Raw genomic sequence first — 25250 nt, forward strand, 5'->3', positions numbered from 1 at the left:
GAGGGGGCGGGGGGGGGGATGATGTCCCCAGGGGGGACACATGGCAGTGTCTGCAGACATGTTTGGTTTTCACAACCAGGAGATGCCATTGGTGTCCAGTGAGTAGCGTCCATGGTGCTGCTCCACACCCACAATGCACAGGGCAGCCCCCCTCTCCCCCCAACACAGAATTATCCAACGTGAACACCTCAGTAGTGCCGAGGTGGAGAAACCCCGCTTTAACCAAAGAGCAGACAATTTGGGGGCAGACCCCTGTGGTCAGGCCCACTCTACCTACCCACCGAAGCTTTCCTTTCTAGGTTGTTCAGCTCAGTCTCTTACACTTCCGGCCTTATAACTGTCCCAAGCACCCTGATTTCTCTTCCTACCCTTTTGGATCTGTGGCTTATTTTTGCAATTCCGAAAGAATTCCTAAATTCTGCTACCATGTGCTGCTCGCTCCAAAATCCAGCTGAGCTCTCCTCCTCGCTCCGCCAGCCCCTCTGCCGTCTCAGGAGAGGCTCGGGCTCCAGCCCGCTCCTGCTCTAGGGACGTGACCTGCTTCGATGTGTGCCTCTGCCTGCCCCGCGGTAACCTCCTTGCCATCGCAGCTTATAGCTCACAATCAGCAGAAAACGAAAGGATCAGCTTGAATCCCGTTTGCATGATGGGACTGAATAAGCAGCACGCGCATTGCATTGTCTAACAAACTGTTTCTCTCTTTCTCTTTCTCCCTCCCCATCCCCGTGCCTGGAAATTTTGTCACCTTGCACCATGAACTCCCCCCGCCCCTCCCTCTCCCCCGGCTCCCCTCCCTGCCCGCCTCTGTCCACGCTTGCCGTGGCCACCACACGTGCCTCCCCCGTTTACACGAGGCAGTTCTGACACTGTCTGCCCCCCCTGTAGTGCCAGGCTTCTGTTGCACAGTTGGAGTGGACTGGAAGTCTCTCACGACTCCGGCGTGCCTCCCCCTCACCACCGACTACTTCCCCGACCGCCAGGGCCTGCAGAACGACTACACGGAGGGCTGTTACGACCTCCTCCCGGAAGCGGACATGGACAGGTGGGTGTCAGAGGAAGGGTGTTGGCGGGCAGTCCGGGTATGGCCAGGTGTGCGTCAGAACACTGAATTTTCAGAACACTGAAAGTATACTTAGGAAATGTTATGATGCACGAACTGTTAAAATATATATATATTTTTTATTGATTTCAGAGAGGAAGAGAGAGGGAGAGAGAGATAGAAACATCCATGAAGAGAGAGAATCATGGACCGGCTGCCTCCTGCACACCCCCTACTGGGTATCAAGCCCACAACCCGGGCAAGTGCCCAGGCCAGGAATTGAACCCCGACCTCCTGGTTCATAGGTCGATGCTCAACCACTGAGCCACACCAGCTGGGCTGTCTATTTTTCTTTGGAGTTCTGTTGACCCGCCTCCTTGAACCATTTCCCCTCATTGATCCCTTCTCATGTTTTCTGTGACAGTTGTTCGGATCTTCTTTTTTAAGATGATTCATTTGGGCATCGAATTACCTGCCTTCTTTTTCCACCTCTTGAACCGATCATTTCTCCCAGAACGGATTTATAGACTTAGTTTTATGAACCACTGTGGAATGGTTATCAGGGCTGGCTTGTGGGGTTGAAGCGAAGGAGAGGATGGGAGCGTGGCCTCCGAGTGTCACTCCGCCCTGGGCTAAGCATATGTGTGTGAGCAATCGTTGGCTTTTTCAGGAGGGACGAGGAGGGTGTGCAGATGACGGCCCAGCAGGTGTTCGAAGAGTTCATTTGCCAGCGTCTCATGCAGGGCTATCAGATCATAGTGCAGCCCAAGGCGCAGAAACCCAACCCCGCCGTCCCACCCCCGCTGAGCAGCAGCCCCCTGTACAGCCGAGGTGAGTTCTCCTTGGACTTACATTTTTTCCTTTTTCTTTTTAAAATATATATATGTAACTTTTTAAAAATACATTTTTATTGGAGGATCTGGGACCCTTTAGTCCACAGACCCGAAGCTGTATCCACTGAGCCATACCGGCTAGGGCTATATTTTTTCTTTTCTACTAAATTTGTGCAAGTAGACTCTCAAGATGGTAGGGAATAGATAAATTTAGGAGTAATTATTTTTCTTTTCTCTTTTTCAAATATATCTTTATTGATTTCAGAGAGGAAGGGAGAGGGGGGAGAGAGAGAGAGAGAAACATCAATGATGAGAGAGAATCATGGATCAGCTGCCTCCTGCACGCCCCACACTGGGGATGGAGCCCGCAACCCAGGCATGTGCCCTGACCAGGAATTGAACAGTAACCTCCAGGTTCATAGGTCGACGCTCAACTGAGCCACACCAGCAGGGCTAGGAGTAATTATTTTTCAACACAAAATATTTCCCCCTAAATTTTACTTTACAGGAGGAATAAAGTCTCCACTAGGCACAGATTTATCCTAAAACTATCATCTATAACTCTCCTTTCAAAGAGGAGAATGGCCAAGTTCAGGAACGTCACAGCCTGGCTTGGGCGACACCTCAGCTGAGCCGTGACTGAGATGTCAGAGTACGAAGGGACTATTCTAGACCCAGACACTTGCATTTGTTTCTGACATGGTGCCTGGCAGACGGCAGGTTCTCAGATGTCACCTAAACCTGAAGCTTATACTTTCTTTTTTTTTTCTATTCTGGATTCATCTCTTGTTTATCACTGACGCTTACTGACTTGGAGCAAGAATGGGGGGTCATCTGTGAGTGACAGGGGCTAATCAGTGGCAGAGACTGGGTGACGCCGGCTGAGTTGGAGCCAGGCGCTGGAGAGCCCTTCTGAAGTGACGCAGGCAGAGAAAATTAAGTGCGGGTGCCTGGAATCAGAAAGCAGCGGTCACTTCCTGGAACAATCGATGAGCAACCATTAATCTTCTGCTTCCTCCGTCTAGCTAATGAGACCCCTGTTCCCCGAGCCACCCAGCTCAAAATCTCCGCTCGTTTTTGGCTCCATTAAGCCGCCCCTGGCCTGAGGATCAGAGAAGTGTGGTTTTGTTAGAGGGAGCTCGGTGGTCACCCGGTCCAGGCCCCATTGTTGATGACGAAGCCTCAGACTCCCTCTGGATTTTCCTTGAAAGCCCCCTGTGATCTTTATCACGTGTTGCCTTCTTTTCCTATTCTGGACTCTACTGAATAGGAACCTTTCTGAGTACCGGGACTATTTTATAAGCTTTATTTTTTTAAAAAATATAGATTTGTATTGATTTCAGAGAGGAAGGGAAAGGGAGAGATAGAAACACCAATGATGAGAAAGAATCATGGATCAGCTGCCTCCTGCAGGCCCCACACTGGGGATCGAGCCCCCCACCCGGGCATGTGCCCTGAACGGGAATGGAATCATGACCTCCTGGTTCCTAGGTCGATGCTCAATCTCTAAGCCACGCCGGCTGTTCGGCTTTGTGTGTGTCATCCAGGTGCTATCAGCAGCCCCAGGCTCTGGTTGGTTCATAACGGAAAAATCTGCTAACTTCAGGACTTTAGCTTTTTTTTTACCAAAGGATAACGCTTTTCCATGAAACTACCCTCCAAAGAAAGTATCTCTTTTGTCTCTCCTTTTCTGAATCTATACGGAAGAGAGGCAAGTGCCTGTTAATGGAATGACCTGCAACCACATGTAGAAAATGATCTTTTTTCCTCTCTCAGGCCTGGTGTCCCGAAACCGCCCTGAGGAGGAGGACCAGTACTGGCTGAGCATGGGCCGCACGTTCCACAAAGTGACCCTGAAGGACAAGATGATCACCGTGACGCGCTACCTGCCCAAGTGAGTCCTGGGACAGGTCAGGTCTCCAGCTCCTGTCCTGCGTTGTGTCCACATGCTGTCCACATACTCAGTTACGTGTGTCACACGCAGTTCACACGGAGGCGTTGGAGTGAGTGTTGTTGTCCTCTTCTGGAGTTACTGTTTTGTTTCCTAGGGTTATGTTAGGGTTATAGCTCCCAGACTTCCAAAAGGGATTTGATTCCGTTTATAACGTTTCGCCTGATTCTTAAAAAGCCAAGTGAAAATGGAGAATGTGAGGAGAGAAGGAGGAGAAAGTTGAGATCTGAAAAATCTCCTTTGCCAGCCCCCGGGGATGAGGTGGTTGAATGCCGAGGAGGGTGCTGAGTGTTTTGGAAAAGGTAGGGAGGAATCGGGGAGGGTTCTCTGTTGGACTTCCGGCCGGGCCGTTTTGTTTCAGGTACCCTTACGAATCGGCCCAGATCCACTACACCTACAGCCTGTGCCCTTCCCACTCGGACTCGGAGTTCGTGTCCTGCTGGGTGGAATTCTCCCACGAACGGCTGGAGGAGTACAAGTGGAACTACTTAGATCAGTACATCTGCTCCGCCGGCTCGGAGGACTTCAGGTCGGAGGGCGCTTCGGCTTTCCATTGGGCCTCCTTGGGTGTAGCCATATTTTTTGTTTGTTTTTGTCTAAACAATATTTAGTCATTTATTATTTTATTATTATTATTATTTTTTAATCTTTATTGTTGAAAGTGTTACATATGTCCCTCTTTTCCCCCCATTGACCCTTCCAGCCCGCCCCAGGCCTTCACCACCCTATTGTCTGTGTCCATGGGTTATGCAAGTATGCATACAAGTTCTTTGGGTGTATCCATATTTTAACGCTTCCGGCCTTTGATTACAAAATGATGTCGGTTTTAGAAGAACCTGGAAGAACAAAAGCACGTCTGCATTTGGGTTAAAAACTCAATGATGGGATGGATGGTGGTGATGGTTGCACAACCGCGGGAATGTGCTTAATGCCACTGAAATGGACACGTAATGGTCATTAAATTGGTAGACTTTGCTACATAGATTTTACCACCTAAAGACAAACAGCTAGAAAACTTGGTGGTGGAATGTCAGTGCGGGTCATGTTCTCTTAACGTTTTCCTGCCCACTTTGTGGTGCTTTGCTGTTAATTTTCTGTGTGATTTATGACTTCGGGGATTAAAAAGCCACAGCTCCCCCGGGCCGGGCGCACAGAAGCATCCTGGCATCTCTGGGAACAATAAGCAAATGCAGTCTTCCAGTTCCTCCTCCTGAGCTTGTGTTTTTGTGGGTTTTTTACATTTTTATTTTGTTATTATTTTAAAATATATTTTTATGGATTTCAGAGAGGAAGGGGGAGGGAGAGAGAGATAGAAACATCAATGATAAGACAGATTCATTGATCAGCTGCCTCCTGCACACTCCACACTGGGGATCGAGCCCGCAACCTGGGCATGTGCCCTGACCAGGAATTGAACCGTGACCTTGAGGTCAATTCTTTTGTTTTTTCAGAATTTATTTTTTTAATTATCTTTGGCATACAGCCAGCTTGTGTTGTGAGTGAAGCCCCCTGAATTGTGGCACATCATGGGGAGAGGGTCCCTCACACATCAGCTTCGGGGAGAGGGTTGAGATGGTGCTCTCATGATCTACTTTTTCTCACCACCACCCGCTTTTCTTCCTTGGCTCCTCCACAGCTTAATCGAGTCTCTGAAGTTCTGGAGGACCCGCTTCCTGCTGCTGCCCGCCTGTGTCACTGCCACCAAGCGCATCACGGAGGGCGAAGCCCACTGCGACATCTATGGGGACCGGCCCCGGGCCGACGAGGAGGAGTGGCAGCTGCTGGATGGCTTTATCCGCTTCGTGGAGGGCCTGAACCGCATCCGCCGGCGCCACCGCTCAGATCGCATGATGCGGGTGAGGGTTCCGGGGCCCTTGGGGACGGCGCTTGGTCTGGGATTTGGGAACCTTCTCCTCCTTTCTCAGGGACCACTCCAGGAGACTCCAGGAGATTCCAGGATATGGAATAGTTTCCGTCACTCAAAAAAAATCTCCCTCGTGCCACCCTGTGTAACAGGGGTGAGGAGCGTCCGGCCCACGGGCAGTATAAGGCCCTCGAAATCATTTGGTCGGGCCCTGCCAAGGCATTAGAAGTTCATTAAATGTTCGACCAAATCGAGCGGGCTAATTTTTAAGTTGATAATTTTGTGTGGCCCTCGAATGATGTTATAAATATCCACATGGCCCTCGGCAGAAAAAAAGGTTCCCCACCCCTACTTTATAGCCACCTTCTCCCCTCATCTCTCATCCCTGGCAGCCAGTGGCCTGTTCTCCATCACTACGCTTTTCGTCTTTTCCAAATGTCCTATGAATGGAATCACACAATGTGACCCTTCGGGGCTGCCTTCTCTCCCTCAGCGTCATGCCTCCACTGAGGGGCCCCCTGGGGCTGATGCCTTGTCTCCTTTCTCTGCTTCAGAAAGGGGCCGCCATGAAAGGCTTACAGATGGCGGGGCCCATTTCCACGCACTCCCTCGAGGCGGCCGGCCCCCCGGTTGGGAAGAAGGGAACCTCGGCCCTGTCTGCCCTGTTGGAGATGGAGGCCAGCCAGAAGTAAGTGCCTGGGCGGAGAGAGGCTACAGCTACACTTAGTGGCCCAGAGAGGGGTTTTTGTTTTGTTTTGTTTGTTTGTTTTTGTTTGTTTTGTTTTGTTTTTAGTAGAATTTATTTTGTAGAACAGTTTTAGGTTCAAAGCAAAATTGAGTGCAAGGTCCAGGGATTTCCCATACACACAAATGGGGAATCTCTGTACCCACATATACGATACATATCATCCCCCATTCATCGGCATCCCCCACCAGAGTGGTACAGTTATTACAACTGATGAAGCTACATCGACACATAGTCACCCAAAGGCCGTAGTTCATCTACCTCAGGGTTTTCTCGTGGTGTTGTACATTCTGTGGGTTTAGACAAGTTTAGGATTACATGTCACATGACAGAGCAGTTCCTGTGCCCCCTTAACTCTCCCAGCCAGGTCAGGGAGCCCCGGTCCTTCCCGGAGTCCTGGGCCTGTGTCCGTCAGTATTCTTCCAGGCCACCCCTGGTTCGCTCATCTTCTCTCGACTTGTCTGTGCGCTGAGGACAGAGGCTGTGTGCTGTGCCTGGCACGTAGTAGGTGGACAATGGACGTGAATGATGGAGAAAGGGATGCAGGGGTCCCTGGACGCGATGTTATAGGGGACTAGGCCATGTGTGTCTGGTGTGAGGGTCCCAGCAGGAGCCCGCATCCATTCAGCTTTCAGGAAGTGACATGGAGTGAGGATGAGGCCGAGTGGGAGATGCCATTACAGAGTCTGCGTGGGAAGTTGAGTTCAGGCTGTCCTTACCTTAGCAAGAGCGATCCTTTGAAAGGCCTTTTATTTTCATGGAAAATTTCAAACAGATTAAAAAAAATAGACAGACTGGTATAATAACTCCCCATTTACCCATCACCCAGCTTCACTGGTTATCATCTCATGGCCAATCTCGTTTCATTTATATCCCACTTGCTCTCATCTTCCTTTTTAATTTCTTATTCAATCCCACACATGTATCCCTTCCTCTGTAACATTTCAGTATGTCTCTGAGAAATAAGTACTCTTTCTTAAACAAAGCAAAACAAAACTGTGAAACCATTATTTACCTAAAAAGTTACAGCAATCCCTTAACATCATGAAATAGCCCTTCAGTGTCTTTGCCAGAAGTGGTGTTTTCAGAGCTGAGCCCCACGTGTAGGAAGGCCCGGTGGGTGGGCCCAGGAGTCAGGGGCCCATGGGTGGGCTCTCACTGGTCCAGGCGAGAATGCAGAGGTGGAGGGAGGGTGATGGTGACATGGGAAGGAAGGGATCCAGGTGGGGACGTGGAGAACATAGCAGGCTGACGGGGAGCAAATGAGAGGAAGAGAGTTGGGAGGGGCTGGGCTCATGACTGAGGGGTCCTCTTCCAAAAATACCTTCATGTGCCCAAGGAGAGACCCCAGGACCCTGCCTGGCAGGTTCTCCCTGCAACTAGTCGTAGGCCTTTCCTGCTGGAAAAAAGAACAAGGAGCATATGTTGCTGGGAAGGGTGTGAAGCTGGGGGTGGGGGGGTCTTATTTTAATTTGTCAGTGAGTCACCATTCAGGACGCTCCAAGGAGCCTGCTTCTGCTCAGCCTGGAAGAGGAAGGATGGCTTGTGGGGGGAGGAGGGGTCCCGTGTGAGGGGCGAGACTCAGCTAGCCCCAGAGCAAGAGGCAGGTCGGAGAGGCGAGATCCGCACCTTTCTGTGACGTGGTGCGTTCTCTCAGTGCTGGAGGCAGAACAGAGGGAGCAGACCTTCGTACAGTGTTTGCTCACACAGCGTTTTTCATTTGTGTGCTTTTTTAATTTCCTGCCCCAAGCTGACCCAACTTTATTTATTATGAAAAAGAATTTTTTAAATATAATTTTTAAATTGATTTCAGAAAGGAAGGAAGAGGGAGAGGGAGAGAGACAGAAACATCAATGTTGAGAGAGAATCATGGATCGGCAGCCTCCTGCACACCCCACACTGGGGATCGAGCCCGCCACCCGGGCATGTGCCCTTGACCGAAACCAAACCATGACCTCCTGGTTCATAGGTCGATGCTCAACCCCTGAGCCACCACAGCCAGGCATGAAAAATAATTTTTAAATGTCCCCTTAGTCCTGCCATGCCAGCATAACTGTGCTTATTTCTTCCACTTCCCTCCCGTCTTTCTCGGAGGCGTGTCCATTCAGTCAGGCCCTCCTGGAAGGCGGCGGCCCCGGGGATCTTGGCCTTGGGCCCATGAGCAGCGTGGCCGTGAGCCGTCTGGGCAGCAGGTACCCAGCAGCAGGCTTCGCTGCTCCTGTAGATGAGGACAATGAGGACAGCTGGGTCCGAGCAGAGACCCCCCACATGGCGGCTGTTACTGCCTTGTTGCCGCCCTCCCGGCAGAAGGCCGTGTGCCCCTACGCATGTTCTCACATATGTACGTGCACAATACGTGTGACTGGTCATTTTGTGGCAGCCCCGTCCCCTGAGCCATTAGACAAGGAGCTTCCAGGGGCAAGGACAGGGTCCCTGGATCCCTGATTGCTAGTCCACGGGCCAGACGGCAGCTCAGTAAATGGGGGTTGACATGGGTGTCAGGTAAGGCCTCTGTGGGTAGCCAAGACTTCCTGGCCCTGCTCCCCGGCCGTGGCCTACCCAAGGGAATGTCACAGTGTGTGATCACATGTGGGGCTCAGAAGAAACCACACGGTGAGGGGGGAGGGGGGCTGTGTCGCGGGAGGAGGGAGACAGTGATGCGAGGGGACAAGGGAAGGAACCCAGCACTTGTTCCGCTTCTCCTGTATGAACTGCACCCCAGAGTAGCAAGTCATTGGTGTGGGGAAGTTTTCTTTTTCTCAGTATTCCAGGGAATAGCTGGGGACGGATGATAGCACATCACATGTGTGGGCTCTAATGGACGCGTAGATCAGCAGAGATGATCAGCGGCAACTGCCGTCGCCAGAGAGGGACGAGGGGCCTCCAGACAGAAGCACGCGCGCATAGGGAGGCGGCTGGCCCTTGAACGTCGATCTGCCCACGCCTGTCATCATCGTCTCTCGGCCTCGGGAAGCGCAGGCCCAGAGGAACGGGATGCGCAGTGAAGGGTGCCATCGGCTCTCCCAGGCTGTCCGTTTACAGGACACGCGAGCTGCTTTCTTCAACAGATAAACGGCAGGGACAAGAGCGATAAGAAGGCGTTTATAGCTTGAAAGAGACTTAAGAGACACAGCGTATTGCAGTGTAGGGACCTTAGTTGAATCCTGTTTTGAACAAACAAACTGCCAAGAAATTTTTGAAGGTGATTGGAGAAATATTTGATATTAGAAAACCTTAAAGAAAAGTTTTTGAGCCCTGGCTGGTGTTTCTCAGTGGTTAGAGCATCGGCCTGCGCACCGGAGGGTCATGGGTTCGATTCCTGGTCAAGGGCGCGTACCTGGGTTGAAGGTTTGATCACCTCAGTCAGGGTGTGTGGGGGAGGCAACCAGTCGTTGTGTCTCTCTCACATCGATGTTTCTCTCTGTCTCTCCCTCTCCCTTCCACTCCCTCTAAAAATCAATGCAAAAAAATCCTCAAGTGAGGATTTAAAAAAAAACACAAACAAAAAACAAAGATGACAGCAACAGCGCTGTCTTCGTGTCATCTGGCTACCGTGGGTCCTTCCTCGGGGGCTCTGAGCGAGCCACGGGCGTGTGTTTGTCCTTCCAGGTGCCTGGGAGAGCAGCAGGCAGCTGTGCACGGTGGCAAGAGCTCCGCCCAGCCCGCCGAGAGCAGCAGCAGCGTTGCCATGACTCCCACCTACGTGGACAGCCCGAGGAAGGTAAAGGGGGCCACTCCAGCAGGGAACGGGAGACCCAATGGGCAGGGTGGGGTCTAGGACTGGCGTGCTGAGGACTCGAGGCGGTCTGCCTTGTGTTGCGCCCTTTGCAGCGTGACTACTTTTACTGAGGAACTTTCCTGATCAGAACTGTAAGGAGGCTGGCTGCTCGGTAAAGGCAGATGGAAAGCAGTCAGGCTAAACGGTACTGGTCACGGCCCAGGGCCTGGCTTGAGCCTTGGAACTGGCCATCTGGTTGTCCTGTAGCCACCTCTCCGGCTCCCCCGGAGGGCAGGTAGGAAGCTCCTGAAGCATCTGCCATGAGTTCACTGTTTTTCTTTTTTCTTTTTTTAAAATTATCTACAAGTAAAGGTCCAGGATGCTCACTCTTTGATAATGAAATTCCCGTCAGTTTGCTTAGACTCCTGAAAACAACAACCACAAAAAACACAACCTGAGTCTGGGGCCTCTGAGCAGAATAGGAGGCAGGCACAGCAGAGGGGCGGGAACTGTAGTCGGGCTTCGCACACCTTTAAGACCAGTAGCCTTGGCTCTGTCCACGCCTCTGGGAAATCCAGACCCTGAGATCGTCTGGTGTGGGAGGTGAGCCGATCAGATGTCCTTTTATCTGACCTCCATTAAGAAGAAAGGAAGGAGATTTAATAGATGTATTTTCTTTTCAAAATTGTGTTCAAATTGTATATCCACCTTGGTATTTATTTATTTTACTTCCCTGTCATGAACATTTGCCCATATCATTATTTTTGCAAAGAATGAGTTTTAAAAGTAATGATAGAATATTTCATCAGATGGATGGCCCTTCATTTATAATTTGCTTTTTCCATCTGGTTTTAAAAACAACTTTTGAAAATTCTTCCGTACATTTTTATAATAATTCTACAATTATCAATAATGCTGCAAATAGCATCTTTGCAGATAATTATTTGACCACATTGCTGGTTATTTTTTTAGGATCAATTACTAGCATTAGACTACAAGGATGGAGGGATTAAAATCTGAGAAAAAGTATAACTGAGTCTATAGGCAGCTTGTGAAATCTGCAGATCAGGGGTTGGCAAACCTTGGGGAATACAGGCTTTGTGGGCCAAGAGGCAAGTTCAAGGCTTTTGCGTAGGTACTTCCATAAGCAGTTACTACCCTCTCCTAGCTCACAGGCTGTGATAAGCCAGTGGCTGGATGTGGCCTGCAGGCTGTAGTTTGCTGTGACTTCAGGTGCAGTTCTAAGGACAGTCTGTGCGTAAGGAATGACCTGTGGGTCAAGGAAAAGCTTTTCCCCCATCCTCACTTGCATGTATATACATCTCAGCAGTATCAGCACCTCTGCTGCTGTATGTTCTGGCAGAGAAGGGACCCGGATGGAACAAGGAGAATCCCAAAGTACCCTCACTTTGACCTCTGCTCATTGCCCTCTGTGAGGATTAGAAAGAGTGCCAGGGACAGGCCTGAACGGTAGAGAAATTATAGAGCCACCAGCATTCAGGCTAAAATGTGGCAACAACCCGATATTCGAGTGCTATTTAGAACACTCTCCTACTCTTCCAACTGAACACTAAAATCCAGACGGATGGCCACCCGTCATGCCCGGTGTGGATTCCCGTGTCGTCGAGGAGAAGCACAGGTGTGATGCGATGGCCAGCGCGAAGAGCCCTGGCTGACATGCTCAGAACCGCCTGGCGATGTCTCCAGGCAGTGTCTGGGTTGGGATGCGTGGAAGGGGACCCGAGGTTGCATCTCCACAGGCACGTGTTGTCATGGTCGGTTCCCCGGTTTCCAGTGGCCTGTGGGAAATGGCGGCAGTATTGATCAAACACAGCCAGGCAGTTCAGTGATTCTGCTGACAGGATCGAAGGAAGGTCGTAGGAAAGCAGAGGCCTTCAGATCTATCGTGTGTCAGTGATAATGCATCCAAAGTAAAAACATGTTGACAGGACGAGAGAGGCCTTCTTAGCCATAAGAAAGGTGGAAGGAGGGGTCATTGGAAAAGTCCTCCATGTCATTTTTTAAAAATAAATTTTTATAGTTTCAGAGAGGAAAGGAGAGGGAGTGAGAGAGAAACATCAATGATGAGAGAGAACCATTGGTCGGCTGCCTCCTGCACGCCCCACACTGGCGATGAAGCCCGAAACCCGGGCTCAATTGAACCATGACCTCCTGGTTCATAGGTTGACGCTCAACCACTGAGCCACACTGCCTGGGCTTCTATGTCATTTTTGTCTCAAATACGTGGCAACTTGAGGCCCACAGGGACAGGCGGGGAGAGGAAGGCGCTTTCAGAAGCTCCCCCCAGTGCCTGTGCATCCGACATTATGACATTGTCACACAGGCTGTGGAAGAGAAAGGATTGCTGCCTCTTTATCCCCTGTTTGCTCAGAAAATGAAGCCAGAACTTTTCCTGCATGGAACCCTCTTCTCCCATCTGGCTGCCATGTTTAGGGAGCGACAGAATTGAAAGCCTCAAGCCCTGACTATCTCTCCAAGAGGCCTGCTGGTCACCCAGGCTGGTGGGAGGCCAAGAAGTGACCCCTGAAGCGCCTTCCCTACCACCCCCTCCAAGCTGCTCTCCAGCTTCCCCTTCCCCCTGGGCATAGGCCTGAAGGGAGCCAAGAGCTATGTGGGAGGGCACACGCCTCCGAGCCGGGCTCCCAGGAGGCCCCAGGGAGCTTGGACCCACCTTCTAAGCCAGGTGCTCGCTCCCACGTGACGGGATGCTCTGCCCAAGAAGGTGCGAGTCCTGCTTGTGCTTTGCATTTGGATATTGTCTTCCCTGGTGGATCTCTTTCCCCCCCATTCTCTTCATGAGCCCTGTTTCTCTCCTTCCCTCCTTGTTTTCGTTTTTTGTTTTTCTTTCGTCCCCCGCTCCTCCCCCTGATGGCTCACCACGGGTCCACATTCCGTTCCTTCGCTCTCTTGCACCTGCTGCCGCCACTGCCTCCTCCTCCTCTGACTCCAGGACGGGGCCTTCTTTATGGAGTTTGTCCGCAGTCCGCGCACAGCGTCGTCTGCCTTCTACTCGCAGGTCAGTCAAACCCTGCAGCCCACGCACGCCTGCCCGGTCAGCAGAAGCCTTCTGCTCGGCTCAGGACAGATGGGATGGGACCTCGGCTGAGATTCAAGGGCAGCTGACATTGAATTTGGTCTCCGAGGCGTCCATTCCCATCCGAGGTTTGGGCCAGGGCAGAGGGGGATGGAAATGATGGATGTCAGAGACCAAATGGTCGCATCAGCGCTGACTCACGCTTCCTGCCTCTGCCTCTCTGTGCCAGAGTTGCCACCGATTCTTCGCCAAGTGGCAGCCTCTTCCCTTTGAGGTGTTTTGTCCATATAATACAAGCAGCATGAACGACACCTGCTTAAGGGCTGAACGCTTATTTTTTTTCCCTCCTAATACAACCAGAGAAGTCTGTAACCGTGGGGTGAGAAGCGGGAAGTGGCGGAAACCAGCAGACATTTACTAACAGGCGTGTGCTGTCAGAGGCTAACGTGTGCGGCCTGGGCAGCTCCTCCGGCCACTGGACTTCCCGGAACACGTTTGTCAAAGGAAGGGTTTGGGCCAGATCTCCAAGGGCCTCCCAAGCCTTAACATGCTTCAGTGGCTATCTGCCACGACATAGCACCATCTCACTTATCCTCACGCCGTCACCGGTGCGTTAGGTGGAAGTGTTAGGGCCAGTTTACAAATGGAAAAATGGAGAGGCAAAGAAGTTGTACTTTGCACAGCATGGTGCCGACCTGGGCTTTAAATCCAGGACCAACAGGCTCGACCCGTGACCCCCCTGCTCTGTAGTCAACATTAGCAATGACTGTCCTGACAGGTCCTGGGTGGCGATGAACGGGGCTCCCAGTCCTTTACCAAGACCCCTGAGTGAGTGAAATCGGCTTAGCTACAGAGACTTGAGAGAGCTGAGGAGGCTTATGCGGAGCAGGGCAAGCTAAGGAGGATGGGACTTGAGAGTTTAAGGGTGGAGGTTAAGGGAGCCTTACTGGATAGAAGTCAGAAAATCAGCATTAAGTACCTACTCTGCCACCTACTATGCAATGGGCTCTGCAAATCTGATCTTCCCAACAGGGTGTGAGGTGCAGGGATTATCACCCCACTTTCCAGATGAGGACACTGAGGCTTAAGGATGTTAGCTGGTCAGGAGGCATACAGTTGGCGAGTAGCTGAGCCCCTGCACCATTCTGCCCACCAGTCTGTGTGGTCTGCACCTACCTCTTCCCAGTGAGCTGCTCGACTCGGGGCAAATCCCTGCTGGGACCTCTGAGTCCTCATCCAGAATCTGTGATCTCTCAGTGTGTGCGGCACGCTGCATTTTTGGTTTAAAACAGACTCAGGTCGGACTTCTTAAACTTTTGCTTTCTAACAAGAGACCCTCTTGGACTTAGATTAGAATTTAACATAAGAAAAAGCAATCCCTAGCCGGTTTGGTTCAGTGGCTAGAGCGTCGGCCTGCAGACTGAAGGGTCCCGGGTTTTACGGTCAAGGGCACATGCCTGGGTTGCAGGCTTGATCCCCAGTGGGGGGCGTGCAGGAGGCAGCCAATCAATGATTCTCTTTCATCATTGATGTTTCTGTCTCTCTCTCTCTCTCTCCCTTCCTCTCTGAAATCAATAAAAAAATATTTTAAAAAGATCAACAGATCTGGAATAAGAGAATTGTGTTATAAATCCCGTAATAGTCCGCACAGCTTCACATGGTAGAATTCACCAGTAGAACAAAAGTGGATGAGTTCCCACAATTGGAAATAACAGAGTTGAGAGCTTAGGAGGACACATGAAAAAATTTATATCTCCCACCAGGTATGTTGTTAAGAAGACATATAACTTCTTAGAAAATTATCTCTACTCAAATCAGATACTTACACAAAATTAAATTGCACTTTATTTATGTTTCATTTCTGTGTTAAATATACATAACATAAAATCTGCTTGCTTTGTTTTCTTTAGAAATTCTTTATTTTTATTGATTTCAGAGAGGAAGGGAGAGGAGAGAGAGAAAGATAGAAAGATTGAAAGATGAACATAGAGCAGGCATCAGGGAATGGGCAAACTTGGCCCACCATCTGCTTTTATGAATAAAGTTTTATTGGAACAAAGCCATGTCCATTTGTTTACGTTGTCTACGGCTGCTTCTGTGCCTCTCCATGCAGAGTTGAGTAGTTGCCACAAGCCCTGTATGGCCCACAAAGCCTAAAATATTTAGTCTGGTCCTTTCCAGAAAATGTTTGCCAATTTCTGATGAAGAGGATAACTCCTTAACCTCATCTCCACTGAAATGAAACGCAGGAATTAGGTAAATTTTGGAGACATCATTCCGTTTAGGCTGGTGTGGCAGTTCTCAGGGGCAGTAGATAAGAGGGAACCCATTACCAGGATCCAGAGGGCATCACGGAAGAGCCACACTTTTGTGCCTGAGAGCTGGGTCGAGTCCTCCATTCGCTTCTAATTTAGAATGACAGTGCCGTACCCGTTCCTAAGCGTTGCTGGTTAGAAGCAGATGGGGATTGGTAATAGCAAGTTGCCTCTTGCGGCCTTTCTCTGTGTACTTATGGTGCTGGCAGAGTCTATGTGTTTTTGGTGTGTTTTCCCCCCCAAACTGAGAGCCAAATGGTTCTTTCAGAATGAGGGGCAATTTTGCCTCCCAAGGTACATTTGGTACTATCTGGAGACATTTTTATTCATGACAACTGGGCTGGGGGAGATAATGAGAGCAGTGTTACTGGCATCTAGTGGGTAGGAGCTGGGGATGCTGCTCTATGTCCCACACAGGACAGCCCCCACAACAGACTTATCTGTCCCCAAGTGGCAGTAGTGTCAAGGTTGAGACGCCCTGACTTAGCAGGAGTAATTTGTGCAGCATCTAACAACATAGCTGATGATATAAAGCTTCATTTTAGAAGTGTTCAAGTACTCCTAGTCCCCTTAAAAAAAGAGAAAAAAAAAAGAAAAGAAAAGGACCATAAATGTAAATAGCCTTACAGGATTTCTTTTTTTTTTAACGTACAGGTGTCTGTGGACCAGACGGCCGTCCCGGGGTTGGACGGCACCAGCTTGGGGGTAAGCACAGGCCAGTCCGCGGACAGAGGCAACAGCCAGACCTTCGGGAGCTCCCAGAACGCGGGGGAGCAGAGCTTCACCTCCGCGAACCCCAGTGACAGCAGGTGAGACTCCTCCTGGGCGGTGGGATGGTCCGCCCGCAGAGGCTGCGGAGGCTGGGCGGCCAAAGTCCCGACTCCCAGTCCGTTCTTACCAGACCTGTGCTGGGCTGATGCCCTGCGCCCTGCCTTGCTCACAGGAGAGCTCAGAGGTCCCCGCGGAGGATCAGACATGCAGGGTGGGTTTCGGGGAGGGGGCTCTGAGCCAGTCAGTCCTGTTCCACGTGGCTCCCGTGGCAGAGGCCTCCCATGTGGTAGCGTGCAGTGGGTCTGTGCCACTGGAGGAAATGCACGGGTAGTGAATGGGTCGCCCTCTGTGGCCAGATAGGGCCACACTGTTCCCAATCCTGAGCATCCAGAGGGAACAGAAGCCGCTCGGACCTCATTTGCTTGGGGAAGCAGCCCACACCCCAGCTTGTTATACCCTTGGCAGATCAGAGGAACTTCTTTTTTATTTCCTTTGTTGCGTAATTGCTCCCTAGCCATCTGCCCAGGCTGTTCCTGCCGCCTTCCGGGCTGATGGAGCAGCCCTGGGCTGCGTGGCCTGAGAAACTGCCTCTTGCACCCGTCCCCCGAGAGAGAAGGGCCCCGGGCAGCCTGCCTGCCGGCGCTGTCGGAAGCACTCCGTTGCTTTCACGTCACACGTGCAGGGCCGGGCTTCCCATGTCTCACGCACGCAGCCCGTTCACTGTGGCCAGCGGAGGATCAGTTCAGAGGCGCAAGCAGGCCTGGATGTGCCTCGTCTCTGTCGCCTCCCAGGCCCATCCCCATCGAGCCTGGCTCTGGCCGGGGAGGGTCGGAGGGGCTGCCTGGTTCCTGGGGACGGAGTGCATGTCCCTGCTTCCTCCTTGCTTGCGAGACCAGGGGCGCAGGTTTCTTCTGCTTTTGAAAGGAAAGAGGAACTGGGGGTGTGTAGGCTGGAGACAAGGAGACCAACATTGACAGAATCAGGACCAGTGCATGGAAATAGAACAGGTTCCATTTCGTGCTAAAGAACTTGCTAGCAGCTGGTACGCCACGAGGAGGTGGGCTTCCTCGCAGGAGCTGAGTTCTGCGCTCACACGGGTGGGACCGCCTCCTGTCCGAGCCTGGGAGTGGGGACTAGGGGTGCTGGGTTCAGTCCCCATTCAGCGTGGGTATGGGTGGCACCCCTTCCCCTCTCTCTAAAATCAACAAAACGTATTTTTTTAAAAATAAGCAAGTGTGGACATAAAATCACTTGGAATTCTTTTTGTTTTTTAATGTATACACTTTGGAAGTAAGAACCTCCCCCCCTTCCCGTAAGATAACCCCAGGATGTCGCGATCCAGAATTTTCTGGGTCACCTTTAATGTCAGTGCTGTCCAAGGTCCCCGCTCTGTAAGAAGGACGGTTCCTCAGGTCCCGGCTCTGGCCCTGCTGACCAGGCGCTCTTTGTCCCAGCTCTCAGCAGGTGCTGGCAAGCTCCTTGACGTCGGCCTCCACCCTGGCCGAGATCCTGGAAGCCATGAAGCACCCCTCGTAAGTGCTGGGCGCGTGTGTGAGCGCCGGGGCGGGAGGGTCCGCAGGCCCAAGCCGGGCCCTGCTCGGGCAGTGCAGTGCGGTGGGGTCCTACCTGACTTGGTTGCTCACTAGCTGTGAGACCTTGGGCGAGTCCCTTGACCTCTCTGGTCTCTGAGACGTACCTGGTTTGTAAAATGGGTCAATAGAAGTCCCAGGTTGGATGTAAGGATTAAATAGGATAGTTATGTAGCTCACCTCGTCTTGTACCTGACAAGTATATTCTCTAAATGTCAGGTCCTTTTTGCTTTCTCTTCTCCTTTTCCCCCTTTCACACCATTTTTTGTTCTGTTCTGGGGTTTCTCTGGGTCTAGAAATAGTGGAGAGCAGTTGCTCACGCCAGATAGTAAGCGCTTTAGCACGAGTCTCTTCTTCACCATCTTCTCTTTCCGCTGTTGCCATGGTGCGCACGCGCCCTGCTCCCTGCGCGCCGCGTTGGAACTCAGGACAGGCGTCCAGCTGCTCTCGGAACAGAAGGGCCTCTCGCCCTCCTGCTTCATCAGCGCGGAGGTGGTGCACTGGCTGGTGAACAACGTGGAGGGCGTCCAGACGCCGGCCATGGCCATCGACATCATGCAGGTGAGACAGCCCGGGCGGGGCCGCAGAACCATCTGCTTAGGCCCGGGAAGCCAGAGCCCGTCTCTGAAGGGGCCGCCCTTTCCAGCAGCAAGGTCTGGACCGGGGGGTGAGGGTCTGCTTTTTAATAAGTGTGAGGACTGTCTGGAATCGAGGAAGGAGCTTGACTTGCTTTGAAAGACACAACTTAAAAATCTGGGTGAGCCCGGCCGGCGGGGCTCAGTGTTTGAGTGTTAATCTATGAACCAGGAGGTCAGGACACATGCCTGGGTTGTGGGCTCCATCCCCAGTGGGGGGCATGCAGGAGGCAGCTGATCAATGATTCTCTGAGATCATTGATGTTTCTATCTCTCCCTCTCCCTTCCTTTCGGAAATCAATAAAAATATATTTTAAAAAGATCCGATGTCAGTATAGTAAAATATTAACTTTGTTGAAGTCGGGTTTTCTTTATACTTTTCTGTATGTTTGAAATATTTGATGATGTTAAAATACACATTTGTACTTTATAGCTTTGTCTGCACCAGGCACAGCACTTCACAGGGTGCAGCTATGGCTGATGGGGTGGAGGGTACGGTCTCCTGGGGCCCTGTCATTCCCTCCACCCCGCCCTGTACGGGGGCTGCGCCTCTCACATGTCCCTCTGCGGGAATTTCAGTTTCACTGTCTCTCCCTCAGAAAATGCTGGAGGAGCAGCTCATCACGCACGCGTCTGGCGAAGTCTGGCGGACCTTCATCTACGGCTTCTATTTCTACAAGATAGTCATGGACAGAGAGCCCGACCGAGGTCAGAGACGCGGCACGCTGGGGCCACGGGGCCGGTGCTTTGCCCGGTGACTTCCTCTCTCAAATGGCGCTGCTGCTGGAGCTTCTTGGGTCACTTGGTTTTCCAAGTTGTGCCGGGCCTGTCCGTTTCCCTGAGCGTTCGTGTTTAATTTAAGCATAGCTGGAGCAACACGGGTTTCTTAAAGCTACAGGACGTTCTTGGTGGGAACAGGGTGAATGGAAGATAACCCTCCAGGAGGGCAAGGGACCTGGCGTGAGCAAATTCCCGCGGGCCATGTTTTGGTAGCTGGCTTTGATTAGAGCGCCCCCACCTAGTGCAGGTGGGTCTGAGGATGACATGATGGGCTCGAACCTGCATGTCTGACAGCACTTTCTCCTCGCTGGGCCTACAGGCTCCATTTCTTCCCCCAGGAAGACCATCAAGACCTAACATATTTCCCAAGATATGTTTTATGTGTTTGTTTTCGGGTTTTTTAATGAGGAAAAGTGATCCCCAAGAGGATAGCAATCCCAGCCGGTCAGAGCTGGCTCGCACAGCACCAGAGGCAGCCAGGACGCAGACAGGCAGCTGTGGTCCCCTGGCGCACAGGGCTGCGTGACTCCCGTCCTGCAGACAAGGCGTCCGGCCATGGGTCTCAGGAATCGTGCGTCCGATAAAGCGGCCTGTGCCGCTCTTCCCCAGGGATGGGTCAGAGCGGATTGGGCAGGCCGTCTCCCTTGTAGCCGCTAGTGTGCCCCTGCCTTCTTCCCTTCATTTCTGAGTGTGACCCATTGTACCTTCAAGTTGAAGAAATGCCGGTCAAAGTGAACATTTTATTAAGGGGACTCTTACAGTGTGGCCTTTTGTGCTGGCTTCTTCTGCTCAGCGTGATGTGCTTATGGCTCACCCGTGTTGTAGCTTGCTGTGCGAGCCAGCTCTGACCAGCTAGGATTGCTATCCTCTTGGGGATCACTTTTCCTCAGCCCGTAAGAAAACAGGCCTTCGTGCCCAAGGCGCTTTCTCTCCCTTCTGCTTCCTCAGTGGCCGTGCAGCAGCCCACCACCTGGCACACGCCCGCGGTGGACGACTTCGCCAGCTTCCAGCGCAAGTGGTTTGAGGTGGCCTTCGTGGCCGAAGAGCTCTTGCACTCGGAGATCCCGGCCTTCCTCCTGCCCTGGCTGCCAAGCCGGCCGGCCTCCTACGCGAGCAGGCACAGCTCCTTCAGCCGCAGCTTCGGAGGACGGAGCCAGGCCGCTGCGCTCTTAGGTAGGTGCCCGACCCACATAGGGCCTGGCGGTGCGCTGGCGGGTGGCTGAGGCAGCGTGGCCACCACCCAAGGGGACGAGGCCTGGGAACTGGGATCGAAGCCGCCGTGGCGGTCACACCGGCCATTCGGTCTGTGGGCACCGCAGGCTCCTGCGCTGGCTTCTGTGAGTGGGTTGAGCTCATTATTGTCCCGACCAACAAACAGTGTTCATCAGCGTCCCGCTCTCCCCAAGGTCAGGTTCAGAGACAGAGGTACAATGAGCCACTTCAAATACGTATTGGATGGTGTACGGTGATACTTTCTTTTCCTGAGAGCTGAGGGAAGCAAGAGAGATTCCCAGAGAGCCCGACCCAGTGCCAGAAGCCCAAGCGTCGCTCTCAGAGGGCGCGCCCCTCAGACCAGCACAGAGAGCTCTTTGCTCTTACGAGCTTGGCGACAGTCGCTCAGGATCGCCCAGGTTAGAGGCAGAAAATCAGGGGCACTGATGGCAGCAAGTGTAAAACACGTTGTAGGAATGTGTTTTGCAAAACATCCGTTAGATTTGGGCTCCTTTTAGGTGGGGAGTAACTAGCAGTTATTTGAAGAACGTCTTTTCCTTTAAAGTGCTCGATAAAAGGGCTTCTTCTGATGTGAGTCCCTCGTGCAGAATGTGCAAAACCAGCGAGCAGGGGCCTCGACCTCAGCACTGTGGATATTGGGGTCCAGATCATTCTGTGTGTGGGGGGTGTGCTTAGCCTCTCAGACCTCTACCCACTGGATGCCAGTGGCACCGCCCACTGGCAAAATGTCTCCAGACATTGCCCGGCCTCCCCAGGGGAGTGCCAAATTGCCCCCAATTGGGAATGGCTGCCTGGGAGGGAATTGAAGATTCCAGGAAGGAGCCAAGATCGGGGAGCTCAGCAAACCAGGGAGGCCCACCTCCCTCTGCAGGTGTCAGGCCGGGCGAGGGTGTTTTCAGAGCTGGTGGGAGGAGTGAGCCGCCGCCCAAAGCAAGCGCTGTCCTTTGCCCTCGTGGTCCTGGGCTGCTCTAGTGCTTTCCGTGGGTGATGCGGCTGCTCTAGCCCTGCCCTGCCCCAGGCGGTGCCGTGCGATGACAGCCTTCGTGCCCTGGTTTCTAGATCACTCATGAGGCGGCACTGCAGCAGGCAGACAGTTACCTCATTTACTCCTCCTCCCGTGCCGGAGCGATGCTGTGATTTATGTTGCAGAGTTCGTGACACAGGCTCAGGGAGGGGAAGGAGTTTGCCCCAGGCTCTGCCTCTATGCAGTGTTAGGACTGGCGTGTTTTCTCCAGTGTCTGCGCCCGGCCATACTGCACCACGGCCTCAGGAAGACAAGAGTCAGAGCCGGTCAGGGCTGGAGGGATTTGTGTGCCAGTTTCAATGAGACTTTTAGCATCGGAGCCACCGAATTCTTTCGCCTTAAGTATCGTAGCCAGCTAAGCAGTGTCCGTGGGATCCTGGCCAGGCCTCGGGGTGACCATGGGTGAGCGGGAGGCTTACACTGGGAGGAAGGGTTACCAGGAACAGGAGGAGAGGGGATGATTACAAGCGAGGTGGCCAGAGGAGAAGGCACGCAGGGAGGCTGTGACTCATCCATGTTTCATTGATCAGAGCTCTCCTCTGTGGCTGCGTAGGATTTCTGAGCAGGAGACCCAGGGAGGATGAGCTAGTTTGATACTGACCTGGAATTTTTGAGTAACACACGGTTGATGAAACAGGGCATTCGGCCTCATGATGAGGTTTCTTGAGGCAAGATTATAGAACTGTTGCCTTGCGGGGTCGAGACCAGAAAAGGGAGACTTGCCCTGGACTGTGATGTGGTTTGGATGGCTGGTCCAGTTGTGTCCCTTCGTGGGTCACTGGGATCAGAAGGTCAGGGGTTCAGCTGGCGGAGGTTCTGACTCTGATCTTGACCAAGACATTTTCCCTCCTTGGCTGCTGTTTCCTCAACTATAAATGCAGGGGCAGGATTAGATTGGGGGAGGTAAACTGTGGCTTACCTGCTCAAATCTGTGTATTTGTTTGTTTTATAATACATTTTCTTTTTTTAAAGTATATTTTTATTGATTTCAGAGAGGAAGGGAGAGGGAAAGAGAGTTAGAAACATCAAATGATGAGAGAATCATTGATCAGCTGCCTCCTGCACACCCCCTACTGGGGATCGAGCCCACAACCCGGGCATGTGCCCTTGACTAGATTTGAACCGGGACCCTTCAGTCCACAGGCCGATGTGCTATCCACTGAGCCAAATCAACCAGGGCATAAATTTTATTTTTAGAGCACTTTTAGGCTCGAAGCAAAATTGAGCACAAAGTAGACATCCTATATGCTCCCTGTCCCAGCACACACACAGCCTCCTCCACGATCAACATCTCCCACCAGAGTGGGATGGTTGTTATAATCGATGAACCTACATTGACATTATCATCACCCAAAGTCTGTGGTTTGCATTAGGGTTCACTCTTGGTGGTGTACATTGTATGGGTCTTGACAAATGTATGACGACATGTATTCACCATTGTAGTATCATACAGAGCAGTTTCACCGCCCTGAAAATCCATCTGTTTTTGTAAATAAAATCTACGTTTACGTCATGCCTGTGGCTGCTTTTGCACTATAATGGCAGACCTGAGCCATTGAAACAGTCTCTATATGAGACCGCATAGCCTGCAAAACCTAAAGTATTTATTATCTGGGCCTTTACAGAAGTTTGCAACCCCTGGACTAGATGATTTCCAGGAAGCTTCTAGAATCTGCGATTTTCCTCTTAGGTGATTCTGCAGTTTCCTATCTGGGTGTTTATTCTTCCTCCTCATTCTCTCTTCCTCCTCCCTCTCTCTTGGGGCCCCTCCTCTGTGCGGACATAGCTGCCACCGTCCCGGAGCAGAGGACTGTGACGCTGGACGTGGATGTGAACAACCGAACAGACCGGCTGGAGTGGTGCAGCTGCTATTACCATGGCAACTTCTCCCTGAATGCGGCCTTCGAGATCAAGCTGCACTGGATGGCGGTGACCGCCGCAGTCCTCTTCGAGATGGTGAGCGTCTCCTCTCCTTGCGGATGGGGCCCTGGCTCGCTGTGCAGAGGGCTCAGTGGGTGCTTAGTAGCAAATCGTGTCACTTCAAGAAATACATCTTTTTATTGATTTCAGAGAGGAAGGGAGAGGGAGAGATAGAAGCATCAGTGATGAGAGAGAATCATCGATCGGTTGCCTCCTGCACGCCCCCTACTGGGGATCGGGCCCACCACCCAGGCATGTTCCCTGACCGGGAAGCAAACCGGCAACCTCTTGGTTCCTGGGTTGATACCCAACCACTGAATCACACAGGCCAGGTGAGAAGGGTTTTTAGAGGCAAGAAATAGCTCTCTCCAGTCTCCTCCTCCCAAAAGAAACACCGGCATTGCAGACGCATGGGCTGCCGGGAGGAACTGTGCGTAGCTCACAATTGTGAGTATTTGTCAGGAGGTGAGACTGCGCTTTCCTGCCCAGGACTGGTTGGGAGCCGGCGATCACCAACGTGCCAGTCAGCGTGCGTGACTCCACCTGGCAGCTTCGCTCCCCGAGCAGTGTTTGCTCTCGTCTGCACCAGGCGGGGGTGACACTGTTTGTGTCTGTTTTCCACCAGGTCCAAGGGTGGCATCGCAAAGCCACCTCCTGCGGCTTTTTGCTGGTCCCGGTTCTGGAAGGTCCCTTTGCGCTGCCCAGTTACCTGTACGGCGACCCGCTCCGAGCCCAGCTCTTCATCCCGCTCAACGTCAGCTGTCTGCTCAAGGAGGGCAGCGAGCACCTGTTCGATAGTAAGAGATGCTCCCCTCGGGGCTTCCGTCTCCATGAGTAAGACCAGACCCCTCTTCCCCCCAAGGACACCTCTGGGGAGCTAACCCACGTAGGCTCCTGCGTAGAGAGCCTTCGGACAGGGGCCAAAGGATCTGGGTTTTAATCCTCCTTCTTCACTTAGTGACTGGGTAACCCTGGACAAGTCACTTAATGTCTCTGAGCCTCAAAATCCTTTTTATTTATTTTTTATTTCTGTATATATTTTTATTGATTTCAGAGAGGAAGGGAGAGGGAGAAAGAGATAGAAACATCGATGATGAGAGAGAATCATGGATCGGCAGCCTCCTGCACGCCCCCCACTGGGGATCGAGCCCACAACCTGGGCCTGTGCCCTGACCGGGAATCTAATCGTGACCTCCTGGTTCATAGGTCGATGCTCAACCACTGAGCCACACCAGCAGGGCTATAAAGCAGTCTTTACACACACACACACACACACACACACACACACACTTGTGTGACCTCACAGTGTGGCTGAGGCAGGACCATTTTTGCAGTTCGGAAATGCCTACTGAGTGTGTGTATCTGACGATTTTAAGCCAGGCACCGCCTCATGGTGCTGTTTTTCATGTGTTGAGAGGACAGGACAGAGAGATGGTCCCCGCACCATCTGAGCCTCCTCTGGGGTTTTCCACCTTCACGGTGATAGCACAGGACAGCGCGAGGGGCTGGCATCGGGGGACATTTTTTGTGTGAGCTGATGGTTTTCTCTGCCACTCATAACCCCGTCATCGAGACCAGCCGCCTCTGTGGGTTGCCATGGTTACAGCTGAACGAAAGGAGTCCTAGCTTCAAGGAATAAGGGCTTGAGTCTAAAATTCGATTTTCTTGCTTCTGTGCTGCTTCTCTTCCAGTTGTCGCCCCTTCTGATAACAGTGAATTCAAACCCTTAAAAACCCGACAAGAATCTGCTGTGTGTGTGTTTTCCTATTAAAGCCAAA

At 52.0% G+C, this 25250-nt stretch overlaps 1 protein-coding gene across 1 annotated transcript in view; it reads left to right on the top strand.

Annotated features, from left to right (window-relative positions):
- LOC102433006 (GATOR complex protein DEPDC5) overlaps positions 1-25250 on the top strand; it is a gene marked incomplete at its 5' end in the record, with an annotated part of 49618 nt that overhangs the window by 20154 nt on the left and 4214 nt on the right. Inside the window, 14 exons of the mRNA XM_023745008.1 lie at positions 886-1042; positions 1710-1870; positions 3649-3766; positions 4185-4352; positions 5460-5679; positions 6242-6375; positions 10042-10153; positions 16175-16329; positions 17746-17823; positions 18309-18441; positions 19115-19223; positions 20244-20468; positions 23339-23508; positions 24098-24269. Coding sequence (XP_023600776.1) covers positions 886-1042; positions 1710-1870; positions 3649-3766; positions 4185-4352; positions 5460-5679; positions 6242-6375; positions 10042-10153; positions 16175-16329; positions 17746-17823; positions 18309-18441; positions 19115-19223; positions 20244-20468; positions 23339-23508; positions 24098-24269 — 2112 coding nt within the window. The remainder of the gene's footprint in view (positions 1-885; positions 1043-1709; positions 1871-3648; positions 3767-4184; positions 4353-5459; positions 5680-6241; positions 6376-10041; positions 10154-16174; positions 16330-17745; positions 17824-18308; positions 18442-19114; positions 19224-20243; positions 20469-23338; positions 23509-24097; positions 24270-25250) is intronic.

The sequence above is a fragment of the Myotis lucifugus genome, unplaced genomic scaffold (genome assembly GCF_000147115.1).
Source record: "Myotis lucifugus unplaced genomic scaffold, Myoluc2.0 scaffold_509, whole genome shotgun sequence".
Lineage (NCBI taxonomy): Eukaryota > Metazoa > Chordata > Mammalia > Chiroptera > Vespertilionidae > Myotis > Myotis lucifugus.